This window comes from Dioscorea cayenensis, chromosome 15 (genome assembly GCF_009730915.1).
Source record: "Dioscorea cayenensis subsp. rotundata cultivar TDr96_F1 chromosome 15, TDr96_F1_v2_PseudoChromosome.rev07_lg8_w22 25.fasta, whole genome shotgun sequence".
Classification (NCBI taxonomy): domain Eukaryota; kingdom Viridiplantae; phylum Streptophyta; class Magnoliopsida; order Dioscoreales; family Dioscoreaceae; genus Dioscorea; species Dioscorea cayenensis.
The window spans coordinates 22153921-22170249 of NC_052485.1; the positions used below are offsets into that span (position 1 = coordinate 22153921).

General features: G+C 31.9%; 2 protein-coding genes and 1 pseudogene across 5 annotated transcripts; 2 read left to right on the plus strand and 1 right to left on the minus strand.

The window, feature by feature from the left end:
• Window positions 1-1137: 1137 nt before the first annotated feature.
• On the plus strand, window positions 1138-5403 carry LOC120277923 (receptor-like serine/threonine-protein kinase SD1-8). Of its 3 annotated transcripts, XM_039284794.1 has the most exons (4): window positions 1144-2852; window positions 4113-4208; window positions 4292-4730; window positions 5349-5403. In XM_039284794.1, exons 1-3 carry the CDS (start codon window positions 1598-1600, stop codon window positions 4303-4305), a joined length of 1365 nt encoding a protein of 454 aa, XP_039140728.1. In that variant the 5' UTR covers window positions 1144-1597; the 3' UTR covers window positions 4306-4730; window positions 5349-5403. The 3 variants fall into 3 exon arrangements, with proteins under 3 accessions (XP_039140727.1, XP_039140729.1, XP_039140728.1); XM_039284793.1 differs by lacking the exons at window positions 4292-4730; window positions 5349-5403 and adding an exon at window positions 3829-3962 and having other exon boundaries at window positions 1138-2852; window positions 4113-4170; XM_039284795.1 differs by lacking the exons at window positions 4113-4208; window positions 4292-4730; window positions 5349-5403 and adding an exon at window positions 3768-3955 and having other exon boundaries at window positions 1140-2852.
• A 1353-nt stretch (window positions 5404-6756) lies between these two features.
• On the plus strand, window positions 6757-8270 carry LOC120277818 (annotated as a pseudogene).
• Window positions 8271-12321: 4051 nt separating this feature from the next.
• Window positions 12322-15395, minus strand: LOC120276920 (interferon-related developmental regulator 1-like). Of its 2 annotated transcripts, XM_039283658.1 has the most exons (14): window positions 14956-15395; window positions 14773-14841; window positions 14521-14644; window positions 14346-14426; window positions 14169-14251; window positions 13944-14059; window positions 13751-13858; window positions 13569-13681; window positions 13236-13470; window positions 13051-13134; window positions 12915-12965; window positions 12749-12817; window positions 12607-12672; window positions 12322-12513 (listed from the first exon to the last, which is right to left on the minus strand). In XM_039283658.1, the coding sequence occupies exons 1-14, from the start codon at window positions 14963-14965 to the stop codon at window positions 12472-12474; spliced, it is 1251 nt and encodes a 416-aa protein (XP_039139592.1). In that variant the 5' UTR covers window positions 14966-15395; the 3' UTR covers window positions 12322-12471. The 2 variants fall into 2 exon arrangements, with proteins under 2 accessions (XP_039139592.1, XP_039139593.1); XM_039283659.1 differs by lacking the exons at window positions 14521-14644; window positions 14956-15395.
• Between the last annotated feature and the right edge of the window lie 934 nt (window positions 15396-16329).

Consider the following 16329-nt stretch of genomic DNA (forward strand, 5'->3'; position numbering starts at 1 on the left):
TAAATACTGTTGCCACAAACGGTTCACAAATCAGAAATTTCTATTCTAAGATATAACGAAATCAATTATTACTAAAAACGACAGATTAGGATTTTCGAGGCCTAAACAATGGAATTTAGCCAAAGTTTGGTATGTGTGACTTTTATTCCTTGACCCGTTTCCCATCAAATAGACCTGGTACGACCATAAAATCCAGTCGCCCGCCAAATTACCAAAATGCCCTTGCCTCATACTTCTCCATGTACGCACATGCCACGTCGTCAATACACCCATTATCACTTTCTTTCACTAAACTAATGATTTATCTATTTTTCACAATATATATATAAATTAATGCACCATTGTTCAGCATTGTTGAATAGAAAAGTCAAGCCTTTTTGTTTCGTTTTTCTCCCAATTAATTTTTTTGTTAATGTAGCTTGATTCTCTCTCTCTCTCTCTCTCTCTCTCTCTCTCTCTCTCTCTCTCTTTTGTATAATAAGGGTATAAATTGTGTGAAAGAAAAGCCCGTCCGACATAAATATATTTATTTATTTATTCTTAATTATTTTTATAAAACATTGTACAATTTCACAAGTGTATATAAATCAATGTAAGGGTTGAGAAGCAATAGTCCAAGTGTTCAACAACAAAGAGGCAGACAAGAAGAAAATCTGATCAAGTTATATAATGCATTATTTTTTTAATAAAATAGATAAATTATAAAATTATTAAAAATAAATAAATGAGTATAGAACAAAGGATAACAGAAACAAAAACTACAAAGAAAAACTAAAACCAAAGAAAAGAGATAAACCAGAATAAAATTAGAAAAAAAAATAGAACACAAAAAGAGACTAGGAGGAGAAAAGTAATAGTTCAAGTACCATGTCAAAATGAAAAAATGATGTTAGTATTGATGTTTGACCATAAAAAGCGCGGTGAGGCCGGGAAAAAAAAATTTGTTGAAATTAATGCCCTACGCTTCTTTGTCAATGTCAAAGTCAAGTTTTTTGTTTTGATTTTTTCTTAGAATAATTCATGTTAATGTTGATTGATTCTCTCTCTCTATAAGTAACGTTAATACCGATCCATTTGTTCCTCAAGCAGAAGAGAAGAAGCATGGTAATTAACTTGCATCATAATGGTGTTGATGCTAAGCTACTGATGTGATCGAAGCATGGTGTTGAGTAGCTGGGTGTTGCATCCTAGAAGAATGGTGGACCTCTCTGCTGAAGCATGGATGAAGCTCATCAAGCATGGTGTGAAGGATGGAGAGCTTGACCAATACTCAGACTTTTGACTGAGAAAAGAGTATGTTTTTATTAGCAATATTATATAGTATATGTTTAAGGTTGTGGACCAGTTAGTGACAAGTTAGTGGGTTATGTTGGCCAATGAGAAGCGAGGTAAGTGGTTAACTTTTCTTATGTTTACTTTTCAATATATATGGTAGTGGAGAAGACCAGCTTGGTATTGGCTGTCAACTTAGTCAAGCATCTCTTCTCTTGCTCTGTTAGCTATCCTCTTCTTCTTGTGTTTTTTTCTCTCTGGTTCTTGTTTTCTCTTGCAGCTGCAGCCATTGAAGATAGTTCACTGAGGTCGTGATCTCTAACAAATGGTACAGTTACTTACCCAGCTTGTCTTGCTCTTAGTTATCTTCCATTATTCCATCGCAACCGACACTTTGAACCCTAATCAGCCTCTCCAAGATGGCCAAATCTTAGTTTCAGCCAAAGAATTCTTTGCCTTAGGCTTCTTCAGTCCTGGTGGATCAAAGAACCGTTACGTCGGGATATGGTACAACAAGCTACAACCAGCAGGACAGAAAACAATAGTATGGGTTGCCAACCGTCGAAGTCCACTGTCAGGCACCAATGGAAGCTTGGAACTGAATGACAATGGAACTCTCACCATCAGCTCAATGATGTTCTTGCCCATGCCCTCAGTGATCCTTAGCAATCCGGTGGCGCAGCTGTTAGATGACGGTAACTTTGTCATCAGAGAAGCCAACAGCAGCGAGTTCGCTTGGCAGAGCTTTGACTACCCGACCGATACCCTTCTCTCTGGCATGAAGTTCGGATGGGACTTGAGAACTGGACTTAACCGCAATCTCACCTCTTGGCGGAGCAATGATGATCCATCTCCAGGAAGATACGTCCTATCCATGGACCTCGAAGGGATTCCTCAAGTTAATTTATGGTCTGATTCAACTAAAAAGGCCCGCATGGGGCCATGGAACGGTATCACGTTCAGCAACATAGGAGCAACGAAGAGCAACAATGGCCTCTCCTCTGCTTTTGTTAGCAACAAGGACGAGGTTTACTACATGTATAACACAACGGGCACAACGATTGTGTGTCGCTCGATAGTGGACCAGTCCGGCATGGAGAAAAGTTTTGTGTGGATTGAGAGGTCAGGCACGTGGAATAACGTCTTGTACTTCCCCAAGAGCCAGTGCGAGGAGTACTCAGAGTGTGGGCCTTTCGGCGTGTGCAACATCGATGTCTGGCCCATATGCAGGTGCTTGCAAGGGTTCAAACCAAAGTCGCCACAGGAGTGGGCTCTAAGGGATGCTTTGTCCGGTTGTGAGCGCCTCACGACGCTCGACTGCAAGAATAAAACCGACGGGTTCATGACTATCACCATTACGGCGCTGCCAGAAACGTCAAAAGCCATCCCATACCCAAACATTAGCCTGAATGAATGCAGAGCTAACTGTTTGAAGAACTGCTCGTGCACTGCCTATGCGATAACCAACATCAGTGGTGCAGGAATGGGGTGCATTATTTGGGTCACAGAGCTCATCGACATGCAAATGTCCTCTCATCCTACACAGGATGTCTTTGTCCGGCTTGCCGCTGCTGATCTAGGTAATTAAGCTCCCTGATGCATTAACCCATATATTGTTATTTATTTCCTGTGAATTAATTATTAGAGTATATTTGCACGATAGTATCTGCTAATATTGTGCTAGTTCATTGTTAAACTTGAGTTTGAATATCACAAGGATCATCTGACAAAAACAGTATATATATATATGCCAATGAAAATTTTAACTGCTAGATTAAGTTAGTCATTTATTATATATCTCTTCGAATCGGAGGACTTAATATGCGTGTACATATATGAATGTGTCGAATTTCTTATTTGTGGATGTTAGATTGTTAGGTCGAAATGCGGGGGTGAACGTGAGAGTAGGTGATCTATAGGGTCTGTGTAGCCACTTGAGAACTTGGTTAAAATGAGTCAACTTCACACCCTTGACATTAAGGGCCCTTTTACTTTTCTATGGTAGCCTAGGTGCATGAGCATTGACTATTCATTAACAACTCAGATATTTCCAAGAATGGCCTTTCAATACATAGTGGAGATATGGACGTATTATTCCAAGTTATTAATATTCCAATAATACCCATGTCTTAATAAAACATGGTATAACGACCAGCACTAAGTCATTAATGCAATATTTTAAGTCCAAACAAATTAATATGAACCGAATTAGGTTTATTAACTACTATATTAATCATTTCCTCAATAATTACAACTATATTTTAACAAAGTTAAATAAATCAAACCATCACTAAACTAAGTTTTTCTTTTTCTTAAAAAAAAAAAAAACTATATCTTCTGAGCTGAAATGTGCTATATATGATGACATAATTTTGGAGTAATTTGACCATTTGATGCATTCTCTCATAGTATCTTTGAAAATTTATTTGTTAGCCTCAATCTCCAAAACATCAATCTTCTTTTTCTTCTTTTCATGTCATTGTTCAAAATTAAAGAACGATGGTTTCTCATCCGAAAAAGAACAATGTCTTTAATTTTGTTACGATGATCCAACAGCCTCAATCTCAAGCAAGTCTAGTAAGAAAAATCGATCCAAATCAATGGTTTTGATCATTGTTTTCTCGACTGTGGCATTAATATTTTTAATGCTATTCTTCTGTTGGAGGAGGAGAAGAGGATGATGCACGAAGGTAAGCAAATCAATACTCTCCCATAGTTAAATCAAATTCAACGACTGTAAGGGACATTTAATAATATCTATTTATAAAGCTCTTCCATATTCAGCTTTTATTACATATCATCAACTTGAGAGAGATATAAGAGGAAATGATGAATTGTAGGTAACACAACTTCAATGGAGTACTTTGATGGAAGCTCCAAACAACTTTGCCGAAACAAACATTCTTGGGAAAGGCGGTTTTGGCCTTGTTTACAAGGTGAATCGTGTATATATATATAAGCTACATTAAATTGATTCTCAAATATAAAGCCATGTGATTAAAGCACAAATTTAATGCAGGGGAAGCTAGCTGAGGGACGTCAAGTAGCAGTGAAGCGCTTGTCTAAATGTGGACCCCGCTAACCTGGTCCCTACACCTTTCATTTGTCTCCTAAAAAACTTAGTTAAGTGCTAACCTTGTTTACCTTACCCCTTAATCCTTTCTTCTTCTTCTTGTCACCATGCTGGGAGTCTTTCTAGAGAGAAGAATTCCCGGAGGAATTCCCGGAAGCCATCTTGTCATGGCCCCCTTCTTGGCCGAATGTTTTCACCCCCATGGTCATCTCCTTTCTTCATTCCTCCATCTCTCTTCTTTCTCTCCACTCTCCCACTTGTTTACTCCTTGGAAGTTGAAGAAGAAGGCCATCCATCACCGGAGTTCGAGTCTCCACCGGTGGTCTTGGCATCCGAAGGTGAGGAGAAGAAGAGCAAGTAGCCGCCGGCGTCCTCCAAAGGCAAGGTAGGCTCTCTCCTCCTCTTGTTGATGGTGGTTGTCTTGTTGCTTATGTTTGCATGGGTTGTTGTTTAAAATTTTTTGTGCTTATCCTTGCATGAAAAACCTCTCCTTATGCATGTTGAAACCCACCCTTGTGCCTCTTGAGTATCTTTAGTTCTTGGTCTCCATGTTACATAAAGTTTTATTCATGGAACCATCTATATGTTTATACCATTTTGCTTGAAACCCAAGCCAAAAACCCAAGTTTTTGCATGCCTAATGAATGTTTAGTTTTGTAGTTTTGGCATGTGTGTTGGACCTTATATATTTTTGCACCCTTGTGATTATATATATATATATACATGCATGCATGCATGCATTGATCTACTACTTGTGCTAGGAGATTTATTTCCATCCTTGTTTCTCTCACCTATTGTCCTTGTTCCTCTTAATCATTCTATGTTCCCTTCCCACATCATTGTTATTACCGCTAGTATTAGTTTTATGTTAGATCTACTTGTAGATACTTTCATATTGTTGTTGTTTTAATGGGGTATTTTTAGACTAGCTTAGCATGAACTTTGGTGCTTGAACTCTTCCAAATATTCATGTATATTTGGTTGGTTTTCCCTTGGATTTTAGGACCACCTTGAGCATCATCTTGGATCTCTTTTTGAATTTAGGATCACCAAGTAAGTAATCCCTTAAACTCTTGTATTTAAATTTTTGTTGTTTTGATTTATTTTTCATGCAAAAATTTTTTTGAAATTTTTGTTTGCATTATTCTTTAAAAAAATTATTGTGGGAATGCCATCTATTTATGTCTTGTGTTTTTAGAGGAAGAGAAGTTTTTATACTTAGTTGGAACCATAGTGCTATTATTTGCCAAAAACTTATATATGTTATTTCCTTGTTACTTCCAAACATTTAGCAAAGTAATTATCCTTTTTTTGAAATCTTGTTTTATTCCCAATAACAAAAACTTAAGATTTATTAAGTGCTTGAATCCTTGGTCCACCTAACATCAACTTGAATTACCTATATATTATTTGGTTATACATTTATCACTTAAATATCCACTTGCCTTTATGTCCTAGCCTATCTCTTTCTTAAAATTTTTAACATCCTTGTTTTGACAATATTTCCTTTGAAATTATCTTTCTAGCTATTTTTGGTTTTAGGTGGCCATTTTTTTCTTCAATTGATGAGATACATTAGACCTTGTATTTTTTTACAAATTTTTAGTATATTATTGTATTAATGCATTTCTTCCTTGAGATTGGTCGAATAATTATTTATTGGTTTCACTATTATTTATATTTGTGTTATTTTTATTTTTATTTTTTTGTAAATCCTTTATTTTTCTTGAATTTTTGGGAAAAATATTTGTGAAATGTTGTTATTTCTCCAAAGTGAGAACCGAGGGCTTAGGTTTGGAAAAAAAGTGAGTATTTCCTTTTTACATTATTTATTTATCTGTTTATTTAATTATTTACTTTACTTTATTAGATGAATTTTTTTGGAAAAATACTTGTGGATATTCCAGTATTCTTGGCTTGGAATTGTATCTCGAATTTTTTGGTCTCCAAATGAACAATATGCAACCCCGTCGCTGGGGAGTTAAACCCCGACCTTGTCGACAAGTAATTTTGGAAAAATGAGAGCTGCAGCTTGCATCTAGTGTCCGTTCGGTGAAATAATCAACGACCACTGTTATTCGATCTCGGGTCACCGAGGGTAAATAAATGATTTCGATTATTTTCGGCTCGAGTCATCACCGAGGGTAAACAAAATGACCTTTAGCACTTTCGGTGAATTTGGAGTCATACTTTGGATATTGTATTTATTGTTTTACCTTTGATTTTTGTTTACATTATTTTTGTGCTATTGCATTATTTTTTTGTGTGTGAAATTTTTCGGACTCGAACTTTTTGCTTCCAGTTTGTTTTTGGATTACTTCATCGGGCTAGTGAGCTCATGGATTTACTTTAAATCCTTTTTCGGATCGGGGAGCGATGAGACCTGAGGGATCTTAGAAGACTTCCAGTAGATGCCTTCTTTGGAATTATGTTCTGTGGCTTATGTATTTGCATTTGTTGTATTATTGTGTAAGGACCTCCTTGTAGGTCGTACTGTATTTCTTTCGCCTTGTATTTGGGTTTGGTTGTAAACCTTCAGTTGTACTCTTATTTAGTATTTTGTCAGTTATTTTCTACTCCTAGTTTGTGTTTAGGTTTTGAGGCCTTGCAGGTTGACTGGGCCCCGCCTTGTGGGTCTGCGGCCGTTTGTCAGCGCACCAGGTTCGGGGCGTGACACTAAATATTCAACGCAAGGTGTGGATCAGTTCAAGAATGAAGTTACTTTCATAGCAAAGCTTCAACACCGCAACCTTGTGCGGCTTTTAGGATATTGCATTCAGAGAGATGAAAAGATTCTTGTGTACGAGTACATGCCCAATGGGAGCTTGGATGCATTATTATTCGGTTAGCTTTCTTACTTATTTTGATATATATATATATATATATATATATATATATATATATATATATATATATATATATATGTGTGTGTGTGTGTGTGTGTGTGTGTGTGTGTGTGTGTCTCATTCATTATAACCACTATTAGTTTGCATCTTAATACTTTGTACTTCATTAGATAAAGAAAAAGGAGTGCATTTGGATTGGCAAACACGTTTCCATATAATTGTGGGCATTGCTAGAGGTCTTTTGTATCTTCATCAAGACTCGAGATTGAGGATCATACATAGAGATCTCAAAGCTAGTAACATCCTTCTTGACAATGAAATGAACCCTAAAATCTCAGATTTTGGCTTAGCTAAAAATTTTGGAGAACATGAAACGATAATTAACCAAGACAAAAAAAAGTGGTTGGCACATAGTAAGTCCACTTTCATAATTTAAATGTTGTCTTAAATGAATTAAATTTATATATATATATATTAATGGTCATAAATTTTAAAAATGCAGTGGATACATGGCCCCAAAATATGTATTGGATGGAGTTTTCTCAGTGAAATCAGATGTGTTTAGCTTTGGGGTATTAATACTGGAAATCATAAGTGGCCAGAGGAATAGAGCTTTCCTCTCACAGCCAAATCTTTATCTTCTTGGGAATGTGAGTAGTCCAATATAAATGTATTGAGCTATTTATTTTAATATATACTAAAAGTTAACAACTATTTTTTTTTCTTTAAAAAAATGTATCATTAAAACTAGTAAACAATCTTTTCAGGCTTGGAGCTTATGGAATGAAGGGAAGGTTTTAGATTTGTTGGATCCACTAATCGGCAATTTATTTTCAGTATCTCAAGTCATGAGATGTGTAAATATAGGTCTCTTATGTGTTCAAGAAAAGGCGGAGGATAGACCAATTATGTCATCGGTGGTTATCATGTTGGGAAATGTTTACGATGATGCACCATTAGCAACGCCTAAAGCACCGGGTTTTAATGGTATTTTTTCCACTAAAAATGATTCAGCTTCAAACCAGGCTGACTTGTATACTTTTAATAATGTCACACTTACAGAGCTTACAGGTCGGTAATAATTTATATAATAGAATGATTGAACTTAAGCAAGTGATAAACTCGATTCATGTTCTAGTCTTATGTAATTTATATGCGATGTGAAACTAACAATAGAATTTTCCACTAAAATAAATTTTTATTATTAAAAACGTTCTAATAGCCATTTTTATTGTGTTGATTTAGTTATGAATAAACTGTTGACCTCATAATATGATGTTCTCCCTACCGTTTATGTAAATGAGGGCATACTTAGTAGATGGACACATATGATTTCTTTTTAGGAAAAAAATATTAAAAAAAAAACATTGTAGGAGCTCTTGGAAATTTGAGAAATGGTGTATATATATTTCACGTTGATGACTGCAAGGATGATATATGATAAGAACCCAGTTTGATTTTTCTTGTATTAATTGTATGCCAATTTTTATTTCAAGTAACAAATTTGCACGAGTACTTATTTGATCATGTTATTGTAATGAACCCTATGCTTACAAAATACGTTTGGATGGAGGGAATAGATATACTATCATAACCATAATCATTTCATTAATCCATGTTGCCTCTTATTTGGAGTACTGAGGTAATGGGAATGAGGATTCCTTGATTTAATGGTCCAACCATCATCGTAAGAATCCCTATTTACCCAATAATGGGGTAGCAAGGGGCAACGAGTCTTTAATGACATTATTACCTCTCTTTATAGTTAATTAATATTGAAAATTAATATTATTTATTTATTTATTTATTTTATTTAATTATAATAATTAAAATTAATTATAAATGAACCAATATCATCAAAAATTAATTGTTCAACTCATGCGCACTCACTCTGATGATAGGGGATTAAATAGCAAATCCACTCTTATAATCGAAACTTTTTTTGGCACCACTGTTCAGAGTATTTTCAAACTTTAAATATTAAAAATTTCTACAAAATACTTTTCACAATGAACCAATACCATTAGACCAAAGGCTTTTGGTTCTCTCTGTTCTAACTTGAGAAGCAACAGTGTAGATATACAGTATTAATAATAGAGAGTAGCATTAGTGGCTCAGAATGTAGGAAAACTACAAAATCATGAATTTATTTCTGTGTCTTCATTAATTATAATTACAACACTTTGTAAATTTCATTGTGAATAATTTTCAAACTTATTATTGCTGATATATGTAGTCTCGAATCAATTAATTACACATCTTATGATTCAAATATCAAGGCTTCTACCATTTTTTTACCATAAAATTAAAGGCAATTTTGTCCATTGAGTATCACAATAATTAAGTTCCATCGTATGTAATTCGTCCAGATTCACAAAGTTTTTAGGGTCTCTATAAAGATCAGTTTCATAAACAAAGTAATTATTAATTTTTAATTAGTTTTTTTTATCTTAATAAATGTGGGCAAGTTACATGTCACAAATGAGCACACATAAAGAGCTAAATTTTACAACACCTATGCTCTTCACCTGTATAAATTAGAATTCGCATCCATCTCAGTGGGATAAACACTGAATACACTTCATACAAAATATTTGATATCAATAGACCAAATAGTTATTGACAGTAGTTAACTTTTCCGTTCGAGGGATTCTTACTTACAAAATTCAAGATAATACATTTTACTAAAAGAATTTATAAAATATTATCTTATAGTGTTATATAACAATTTTTCCTGTCAAAATTGATGTTCATAATTACAAAATGCTGCATATATATATATATATATATATATATATATATATATATATATATATGAAGCGGCATCATCTATGAACGTTCGTAAATATAAAATCTACGAACATTCATGCTATTTGGATTTCTATCTAACGGTCATCCAAATAGCCTTTACAGTGAAGAAACAATTATCATCCAAATGATACTATTTATCTAAATAGTATTACATGCTAGTATGCTTATGGAATAGCCTCTGCAACAAAGAAACAATTCTCATCCAAATAGTACTATTCATCTAAATTGTATTATTGTGCTTATCAATAGTTACACAATAAACAGTCCAACCTGATTTCTATTTTCTACTAGCATCCTAATGAACCTAATAATAAAAAATTATAAAAACCAATACACCCAAGTATTCATTTCTCAACTTAGTACAAGCTTTTGGCACTGTAGTAGTGTTACCGTGCTGATAAATAAATATACAATACAAAGTGGGATACACAGTATTTTAATTAAAACATCATATCGTGAACGTAACAGTAACTCAATCAATCTGAACCATCCAACCCGATTTCTACTAGCACTTTAACAAAAAAAAATTATAAAAAGCTACATCACCCTACTACCCATTTCTCAACTTAATACAAACTTGTGATCCTATAATAGTGTTACCATGCTGATAAATAGTCACACAGTGAATACTTTTTAGTGTTAATTTGATCATAACAATAACTCAATCAATCTGACTCGTTTAACCCAGTTTTTTAGCTGCAAGCATTCTAGAAACGTCTGCAGTAGATATATGAAAAGAATTAAATTTGGTAAAAAAATAAATAAATATTTTTGTAATGGTTTATAAACCAGACAGGGATAAAAATATTAGTCACTCAAGTCAAATGGCCGAGCTTCACTTACTCCAAGCCTTAAAAAACTTTGTTGATTTTATATACAACCCCCTACTGTTACCCAATCAAAGACTTTTTTTTTTTTAATTGAACTATAATGACGGTGTTATTTTTTTTCACATTCTGAACTTGCAAAAAGTATATTCATTTATCTACACAAAATCATTAACACAGCACCCATTCTTCACAAAAATAAATAATTTTTACATAAATAATAATAATAATAATAATAATAATAATAATAATAAATTTCATAAATTGTGACAGGTGTTCAATGTTAGCTTAAAAGTTATGTGAAATTTTTTTAAAAAATACTGTTTTTATTATAAATCACCTTGGAATAAAAAATTATATTTAAAATAATAATAATAACAATAATAATAATAAATAGTAATTAAAAGGCTTAATCCTGTTTATAAATATTGTTTTAAAATTATATTTATATATTTCTTCAACAAGATAGTTTTTAAAAAATTAATGTATTAAATAAAAATGATTAAAATAAAATAAAATTTTTTATTGCCCTGAATTATAATTTGCTTTGTTCTATTAAGGGTTATGATAAAATATTATTCTATTATTTCTCAACTGATTAATTGCTATTGATGGATCTTTTCAACTCTCGTGAAAAACAAACTTGTCAAATTATAAATAAAAGAAAAAATCAAAAGAGTAAGACCCACAAATTATTTAAGAATAATTATATAGTCTCTAAATTTACATAACCACTTAATCTCTTTTGTTAATTCTTTTATAATTTTCATCAAAATTTGAAAAAATCTTCTACCGTTAAATCAACTTTATATATGTAAGTTTCTTTTATATATTAATATTTGGTTCTTTCTAATATTTCAAAAAAAAAAAATTAATTAATTTTATAAATCTTTCTAAACATAATGAGCTAAAACATTATGCCCTTTAAGTTTCTTTGTGTCTCACTATTTATGCATACTTGTAATCTTTAGATACATTTATTTAATTCAACATGTAAAATTAAAATTCATCTCTTTCACACAAATTGGATGACTAATGTTGATAATCTTTTTAAAAAAAAAAAAAAAACAAATGTTGATAAATATAAAGAACCATATTTAAATCACATATATCTATAAACATATTAATTTTTTAGCATTCTTTGATTTGAAGAGTTTATCATGCGGAATGTATATACGTGTAACTTTAAGTTTTATTTATAAAAATTGAAATACCTGAACATGTATTCATGCATGTCACCAGCTCTCAAATTGTTTCTTTTTATTCTTTCTTAGTAAATATAATTAACCATAATTTTGGATTATTTTTCACAGGATATTTCCATATTTACAGACCCAACTAATATTCATGTGCACACATCTGAGCATATTACTCATAAAAATACTATTTACATATATACAACAAAAAAAAGTGCATATGTCTACACAACCCATAAAAATCTGCAGTAGTATTTCAAGAATATATAATTTTCAAGAAGTGTTTGCTTACTGGGGAAAAAATCGACAATTCATTGATTAGTAATTAAATGTATAATAAAATTGTTTTAATACAAAATAAAAATTGATGTATGTATATACACATACACATGCATATATACACACAAAAATAAAAAAATAAAAAAATAAAAAACTGTATAAAATAGTCAGGCAAATCCTTCTTCAGAGTCGAAACAAAAATGTTGTTCCTGAAAATGAAAACATAATTTATACATAGTTGTGAGAGAAACAAAGTATGATTTCAGGCATTGAAGGAAAAATTTTCTGAAACAAGAAGCTACCTCAACCAATTTCCTCTGCTTGTTTCGCAATTGCATTCTTTCCTTGTGAGATGTATAATTTACCGTCTTCATGATAAAAAAACAAATCCATTAGTTCGACATTTAACCCATACTTTAATTTAATTTTCTATTCGTGTTCTACCTTTTCATCCCAGGTTTGATGATCATCCTCTTCTGATAAACCAAAAAGATCTTGAAGGAACTCATTGCTCTGTAAAACCGGAGAGCAAAAAAAAAAAAAAGCAAAGATGATTAATCCATTCACATATTAGTCTCAAACACAGAAATATTAATATTAGATTAAAAACCTGCATGTGATTGCGGAAACCAGCCCCAAGAAAACACTTGATAAAATTCAACTGCAATCAAATATGCATAAGTAATTACAAACACAAAATATGTGCAGAAATAGAAATAGAGAGAATAATGCAACCAAATAAGAACCTGAATGGCTCTTGCCCATGTTGACACTTTCAGCTCTCCGTGTTTATTTGCAAATTTTATTGATTTATCCTGAAATGTACCATCCTGTGGAAACCAATTAATAAATCTTAAGTACCACATAATTTATATATATATGAGTATATAGTAATGGTGAGAACAAATTCTTTTTTATGAGAGTAAATTACATTCAAAAATACAAAAATGTCATCAAAAACACTTTTCTCTTCATTTTGCTTAGCTTCACTTGAATATCGGCTTGCTTGAGTTTTCACTGTGTCCTTGACAAATTCACAATCGCCCTCTTCTATGCAGAAATTATACGCTCTACCTGTCTCAAAAATTAGAGCAATGGCTTCACCAGCGGCTATTCTAGTAGATGAATCTGCATCCTCGAGCAATGTGGTCAACAATGATATTGAACTGAAAAGATCATCAAAACACAAACTTTTATAACTCCAAAAATCGTATGAACATCAAGAGTAAGCAAGCAAGAAAGTGATTTTTTAGCATTCACTTGCCCTTTCCACTTGTTTGAATCAATCCTCCAATGGTCCAACTTTGTCAGCAGAAATGACCATGCTGTCAAGTCAGTCACCAACACAGACGATTTAATCTTATTATTCTGTCCATGCTGCAAAGTTTATAATGTGAGTTACAATTGCTTTAAATTTAAATTAAATGGGAGAATGTGGATACTTACATTAGAATTTGAATTTTCCTCAATTGCCTCCCAAATGGTTTTCATATACATTTGGGTTTCACATGGATTATTACTAACAAAAGTGACGATAGCAATACATTGGAATAGCTGCACAATCAAAATCACGATGCATTATAGATTAAATTAACCCCACAATTGTTAAAGATAAAACAAAAATACTATATATACTTACAGATGATCTAACTTGTGGGTTAAGCCGTGATTCAAGAACTTTAGAAAAAATCGGAGTTGAATGTTCTATGATTTCCTGAACCTTGCTTGTACAACCAATGCAAATAGCCAATAATCCTTCAAAAAATATAAATATTTATATGCACATCAATACTCAGTGATGACAAATAATTAAAACCCTAAAGAATAACCAAAAACTCTAAATTTAAAAATATGGAAGGCTAACCAACGGAACGGCAAGCAATTGAAGCTTCTTTGATTGTCCCCTTCTCAATAAATTTGAGATACTCATACAATAACGTAATGTATCTACAACAAACAATGTGAAAAACCAATTTTTATAAATTTGTAAAACATATGGAATAATAATAAAACTTATACTGTATATATATAGATTATTTACCTTGACTCCAATACTTCACCAAACCCATTACTTTCCAAGAGATCCATAACCACAATTAAAGCCTTCTCTCGTACTGATACTCTGTATCAACAACAACAACAACAACAACTCACAATCAATATCTACCACTTTAAAATCTAGATACTGAAAATTAACAAAATAAACACCAAAGTACCTCTTATTACTGAGAGCATCCACAAAGTCATCTATTTTTCGTTTACTTATAGATTGTGAATTAGATACAATATCAATTTTATTGTCAGGCTTGGATAAATCAGTGGCCACATATTGATTTCGCTCTGCATTGACGAAATCATATACAAATAATTCTCTTATAAATTCACACAAAAAAAAAAAAGGTTTTTGCATTGAAGAATATCAAGAACAATATCAAAAATCAATAAAGCAGTGATTATAAGAGATTCACCTCGTCTAGTGGTGTTTTTCTCTAGCAAAGCTTTTTGTTTGTCCACGACCTTCTCCTTGTCAATCCTACCTGTTATACATAAACAATAAAATACACCAAAATTTCTTAGGCTCGAACAAAGAGTGCAAAATTATAATTTCAATAAAATGCAGAAAATAATAATGATAATACAGTGCTACTTACTTTTTCCCATGATTCACTGGAGTTGCAGAGTTTCAAGGAGCCAAAGAAGCACAAGAGCTTGAACTCTTTTATTTTCAAGGTTTATAATTACATAATACAGTGCTATCTATATATAATTTATGGAAAAAAAAGAAACACTTTCTCCAATTTGAATTCTATTCGAATAAGAATTCGGATTCGTAGAAAAAAAAAAGAACACCTTCTCCAATTCGAATTCTTTTCTAATAAGAATTCCAATCCGATTAAGATTACATAGGATATTTTCGCATCTCGATCCGCAGCTCCGCCAGGCCGTCCCCAGCTCCGGCACCTGCCGCTGAGTTCGAGCCGGCTACACGACCAGATCATTGAGGAGCTCCTGGTGGCGGCGATCACAATGGCGCCACGGCGAAGTGGAAACGACGGCAGCGAAATTGGAAATTAGGGTTTGAATTGGGAACGAAAAGTACAAAGATTGTAAAATTGCATAAAAACCCTTGATGAAAAATAAACTTTTATGAAATTTTACACAGTAAAAAGGGTTAATTTTGGTTTTGATGATTAAATTATCAGATATATTTAATTTTTTTCATAAATCATGTAATAATTATTTATGTTCAACAAAATTAAAAATTAAAATAATATATTAATAATTTATCAGCAAAAAACTGTTTAATTGGGTTTAAGAACAAAGTTATATTTTTTTTCCTTTTAGAGTTCAATAAAATAAATTATGACCATGTTTTTTTAATACAAATTAACTGGTTTTGCATAAAAATGTTATTAAAATAAATTTTGAATTAAGTTTTTTTCTGATTAATTATTATTTTTTAATTAAAAATTAAAAAATACAACATTATTGATCCCCACTTACAAAGAAACTCCATTCATTGTTTTTTCAAATCTTGGATGGGTTTCAAAGTAATGCTCTAAATAGTATGTCTTTTTTATTTGAAGTTATCTTATGTTTATAATTTATAGAAATATACAATGCTTCCACCTATGTAAGTTCAAATTGGGTGAAAATCTGATTTTAATTCAAATTAAAATTAAGATTATTATTATCATAATTATATTATATAATATTAAATAATATAATTATTTAATATTTTATTTTATATCAAAAATGTGTTAAAAATATTATCTTTTAATTATTTTATTTTTAGCGCATTAAAATTTATTTGATTCACTCTAATATCTCAAAATCTAATTAAGTTTGATAAAACAATATCATATTAATGTATGATAACTTGTTCATTTATTTTATTCAAATGAGCTTAACTATGAGCATGTATAATCGATTAAATTTATAAGAGAGCATGATTTGTTTCATTTGTCACACAACTCTCCTTTCTATAGTTTGCACACATATTTTATTAAAAATATGTATGAATA

Coding starts and splice junctions, on each gene's coding strand:
- LOC120277923 (XM_039284793.1), top strand. CDS start 1,598: ATGGTACAGTTACTTACCCAGCTTGTCTTGCTCTTAGTTATCTTCCAT. Junction 2,853..3,828: donor GCTTGCCGCTGCTGATCTAG/GTAATTAAGCTC, acceptor ATGATCCAACAG/CCTCAATCTCAAGCAAGTCT.
- LOC120276920 (XM_039283658.1), bottom strand. Junction 13,859..13,943: donor ACCCACAAGTTAGATCATCT/GTAAGTATATAT, acceptor TTGATTGTGCAG/CTATTCCAATGTATTGCTAT. Junction 12,966..13,050: donor CATGGGCAAGAGCCATTCAG/GTTCTTATTTGG, acceptor ATTTGATTGCAG/TTGAATTTTATCAAGTGTTT.